The 4,933-nt window shown below is 41.5% G+C and overlaps 1 protein-coding gene across 1 annotated transcript; it reads left to right on the forward strand.

The window, feature by feature from the left end:
- The first annotated feature begins 1,998 nt into the window (after positions 1 to 1,998).
- LOC129774742 (DNA replication licensing factor Mcm5) lies at positions 1,999 to 4,568 on the forward strand. The gene is made up of 2 exons (XM_055778675.1): positions 1,999 to 2,848; positions 2,907 to 4,568. Exons 1-2 carry the CDS (start codon positions 2,180 to 2,182, stop codon positions 4,443 to 4,445), a joined length of 2,208 nt encoding a protein of 735 aa, XP_055634650.1. The 5' UTR covers positions 1,999 to 2,179; the 3' UTR covers positions 4,446 to 4,568.
- Positions 4,569 to 4,933: the final 365 nt, after the last annotated feature.

Genomic DNA, 4,933 nt, shown 5'->3' on the forward strand with positions numbered 1-4,933 from the left:
ATGAGCACTTCATCGAGTTTGCGACAGTAAAAAGGTTTTTATTTAGCGTCTAAACTATCAAACACAACGAACAAGTTTTCAGTCTGAGTTATTAATTTAAGAGAAAGTCAATGAAAAGAACGTTTACCAAGTGCTTTGATTTGGTTTGTTCATGCTACCCACCACCAACCGTCTATGGCGCTGCGCACAGTACAACTACAGCCATGTACAGCGCTAAAACAGTACAACGCTAGTACAGTTGTATGACTGTCATAATACTTATGATAGACATACAACTGTACTGACGTTGTATTTCGAAAATTGTATGTCTGTCACCATGCACAGCGCTAGATCCATGCAAGCAATTTGGTACAATCGCTGTATCTGTACTGACCTGTTTCACCGTTGTAAATGGCTACAGTTGTACTGTGCGCAGCGCCATAAACGGTTAGTGGTGGATAGCATGAATCAACCGAATCAAAACACTTGGTAAACATTCCTCTCAACGCTAGTACAGTTTTCAGAAGCAATTTTCGTACAACATTTTTTCACCACCTGCAAAAGAAGTGTTTTTCATTTCAATAGAACTCGATACGGAGAAGTTTATTTTCATACATCATTTTATTTTAAAACGTGTTCATTCTTCCTAAAAATCAATTACTACACATCTTCGGCGCTCCCCGAATTCTTAAAACGAAGCTCAATGCCGTCTACACTGAGAGAAATAATTAGTAAATATAACGAATTTTTTGGTAAATACTACCAATCTATAGTCATTTTCGACCGTACTAATAAACACATATGTCAAGCAGAACAATGATTCGGAAGCCCAATATCGGCTACATTTTCTCGCCGAAAATGCACGTATCAGAATTATATCCTTATTATACCTCCGTATTGCCTTATAGGAACAATGAAAATGGTTAATACTAGAGATGTGCCATCCGCTCATGAGCTGTTCCGAAGAATCGACTCTTTGAAGTGAGTTGACGCGGAACAGCTCGCAAAAAAAATCAAACAGCTCTTCAGCTCACTTTGATGATGATGAAGGAGAGAAAAGAGCTGTAGAATTGAAGAGAGTGTGTGAGCTGTAAGATTCAAATGAACTGACCGTCTCTCGCTCTTCGTGTTAAGACATCAGTTTAGTTTCATTTGTCCCTCGTCTTTTCAACTGTTATATTCGCGTTGACGGCATTGAGCTTTGTTTACCAGTTTAGGGGGCGCCAAAAATAATAATTGGCTCTCAGGCAGAATGAACACGTTTTTAAAATTCAAATTATTAATGAAAATTAACTTCTGTGTATCAAATGAGTATTCTATTTCAATGAAAAACACTTTGTTTGCAGGCGGTGCAAAAATCTCATAAGATTTTTTTTTTTTTGAAGAAAACTTTCTATTGTAATGTAAAGCCTCAGTAAAAATGTCGGAAATGTTGTACTCGCCGAGTCTGTTGTAAATAATAGTCTGGAATACGTGTTTCAAGTAATTAATAATATGGTGTGAAAAATTTCATTTGAATTTTAACATTTTTAAACTGGCTTCGTGGCTATCGAGTTTGGGACCCAAATTGAAAGTCGGCACTGACAACTGAGCTGAAGAGCTGTTCATAAAGAACAGCTCATTTAGATGAGCTGATATGATCAGAGCTGTTCATCATGATGAGCTGATTTGCACACCTCTAGTTAATACGCGCTTTTCTCACCAATTTTCAGATATGACAATATCCAAGCTTACTAATGTTATCGAGTAAAATATACTAATATCTGGTAGGGATGCGGGTTTGTTGACAATATGTACAAAAAATTTGTACATTCTACTAATTTTTCATTACCAAATGTATTTAGTAGTTTTCGACCGAGGATTTTTCTAAGGGTACGCGAATTCCGCTAAAAAGTTCATTGAAAACGAAAAATCACAATTTTTAATGCAACCGATAAATTAACATAAAAATTACGTGTATACGTTTTGTGTGTAATAAATTATCCAACTGATGTCTGCTGTTACATTTTTTGTCTCTCATTCATCGTTCGCGCGCCAAAAGCTTCAAACATCTTCGAACGATTCACAAGCATTAAATGCAAATCGACGGATTTCTTTGTTGTGTTGTGTGTAGTTTCGATTCGGAAAGCAGGCTTTCGCGAACTAAACTAATCTAGTTCTAACAAAATTGACCTAAAGTTTCAATAGGGAACGAACGAGAATGGATGGTTTCGATGATGTTGGAGTGTTTTTCTCCGATAACTTTGGTGACGATGGCCAACAGCAGCAGAATTCGAACCAAATCAATCTGCAGCAAATCAAGAGGAAATACCGCGAGTTTATCCGGACGTTTTGCGAAGCCAACTTCAGCTACAAGTACCGCGACACATTGAAACGAAACTATTTACTGGGCCGTTATTATCTCGAGGTGGAAATCGAAGACTTGGCCGGTTTCGATGAAACATTGGCGGACAAGCTGTACAAGCAACCGACGGAGCATTTGCAAATCTTCGAGGAAGCTGCTCGCGAGGTGGCTGACGAGATCACCTTTCCGAGACCGGAAGAGGAAGCAGTCGTTCACGATATTCAAATTCTGCTAACCTCCGGTGCCAATCCGACCAACATTCGGGACCTGAAGTCGGAGTGTGTCTCACGGCTGGTCAAGGTTGGCGGAATTATAATATCTGCTTCGGGGATCAAGGCTAAGGCCACCAGAATTTCCATTCAGTGTCGATCTTGTAACACTGTTATTTCGAACTTGTCCGTAAATCCTGGCTTGGAAGGTTATCAGCTGCCGAGGAAATGCACATCGGATCAAGCGGGAAGACCCAGATGTCCTTTGGACCCTTTCTTCATCATGCCAGACAAGTGTTTGTGTGTTGATTTCCAGGTAGGTTTATGAATAATGATTGCGCGATCGGACACTAATACACAAATGGTTGTTTCAGGTGTTGAAAATGCAGGAGCTGCCGGATTTCATTCCACAAGGTGAAATTCCTCGTCATATGCAGTTGTTCTGCGATCGCAGTTTATGCGAGCGTGTTGTGCCAGGGAACCGTGTTCTCATTCACGGCATCTTTTCGATTCGTAAAATTGGCAGGCCAAGTAAGCAAGATGGGCGAGAGAAAGCGATTATTGGGGTGAGGGCCCCCTATATGAGGGTGGTTGGTATAACTGTCGATACGGAAGGAATGGGCGCTATATCCAGATTTAACAATATTACCACTGAAGAGGAATCGATGTTCCGAAAAATGGCAGCGAATCCCAATATTTATGATAGTTTGGGTGAAAGTCTAGCGCCGAGTATTTTCGGTTCACAAGACATAAAGAAGGCCATTGTATGTATGCTGTTTGGAGGTTCCAGAAAACGAATGCCTGATGGTTTGACACGTCGTGGAGATATTAATATTCTTTTGCTTGGTGATCCTGGTACAGCAAAGTCACAGCTGCTGAAATTCGTGGAGAAAGTTGCTCCCATTGCAGTTTACACCTCTGGCAAGGGTTCCAGTGCGGCTGGTTTAACGGCATCCGTTATGCGTGATCCAGCGACCAGAAACTTCGTCATGGAAGGCGGTGCGATGGTGCTGGCCGATGGTGGCGTAGTTTGTATAGACGAGTTTGATAAAATGAAAGAGGATGATCGAGTGGCAATTCATGAAGCCATGGAACAGCAAACGATCTCCATCGCAAAAGCGGGAATTACGACCACCTTGAACTCGAGATGTTCAGTTTTGGCTGCAGCTAATTCAATTTTCGGTCGGTGGGACGACACTAAGGGCGAAGAGAATATCGACTTCATGCCTACGATTCTTTCGCGTTTTGATATGATTTTCATCGTGAAAGACGTACACGATCAAGCTCGTGACATCACCCTGGCCAAACATGTAATGAACGTGCACATGAACGCCAACAAAGCCACAATCGACAAGCAGGAGGGTGAAATACCCATGGCTATGTTCAAAAAATACATCAACTACTGCCGCAACCATTGCGGACCTCGTCTCAACGAAGAAGCCGCTGACAAACTGAAATCTCGATACGTTCTGATGCGAAGCGGTGCCGGGGAGCAGGAACGCATGTCGGATAAGCGGCTCTCAATCCCAATCACAGTCCGTCAACTGGAAGCCATCATTCGAATCTCGGAATCGCTGGCCAAAATGCAACTGCAACCATTCGCAACGGAGGCCCACGTCACGGAAGCCCTTCGACTCTTCCAGGTTTCGACACTGGACGCAGCCATGTCCGGATCACTGGCCGGAGCGGAGGGATTCACCACCGAGGAGGACACCGAAATGCTGAACCGAATAGAGAAGCAGCTGAAGCGTCGTTTCGCCATCGGATCGCAGGTATCCGAACAGAATATCATCCAGGACTTTGCGAGGCAGAAATATCCGGAACGGTCAGTGCTCAAGGTGCTCCATACCATGATTAGGCGGGGTGAGTTGCAGCATCGCATGCAGCGGAAGATGCTCTACAGACTGTCGTGAGAGAACCATTTTTCTTTTTATCCATTTTTAATCTTGTTTGATTTTTTTGCGATTGAAAGTGATTTCATGTTTTCTTTACAATAAAATATTGTCAACCAATTGAAGTTCTAATAAATTAATGTTTTGATAACCAAAAACCCAGAATTTTTCATTGGAAATATATTTGCCATGTCTTCATCAGACCTCTATCAAAGAAGTGCTAAACACATCGATGTGTGCTCCTTTGCCTTCTGTAGAGTTTAGATAATTTGGTGATCTACAACGCATTCAATAGCCAATACTGAAATGAAGTTTTTACTATAGACGAATTTCATGCCAATTCGTCTTAGATGTGGGCAGCACCATCTAAGATAGTGAAACGTTGTGGGTGTAAAGACATGGGTCATTTAAGCAACTTTGCATACTTGAAGTATTCGAAAAACAATTAGTCTACTTTTTGGGAAAAACAATTTTTTTTCTTAATAACTTAAAAACAATGATACCTACAA

This window comes from Toxorhynchites rutilus, chromosome 1 (genome assembly GCF_029784135.1).
Source record: "Toxorhynchites rutilus septentrionalis strain SRP chromosome 1, ASM2978413v1, whole genome shotgun sequence".
Lineage (NCBI taxonomy): Eukaryota > Metazoa > Arthropoda > Insecta > Diptera > Culicidae > Toxorhynchites > Toxorhynchites rutilus.

Bases quoted from the DNA above. Each gene is read 5' to 3' on its own strand.
- LOC129774742 (XM_055778675.1), top strand. From the start codon at position 2,180: ATGGATGGTTTCGATGATGTTGGAGTGTTTTTCTCCGATAACTTTGGT. The intron at 2,849-2,906 runs GTAGGTTTATGA...TGGTTGTTTCAG, and splicing joins GTTTGTGTGTTGATTTCCAG to GTGTTGAAAATGCAGGAGCT.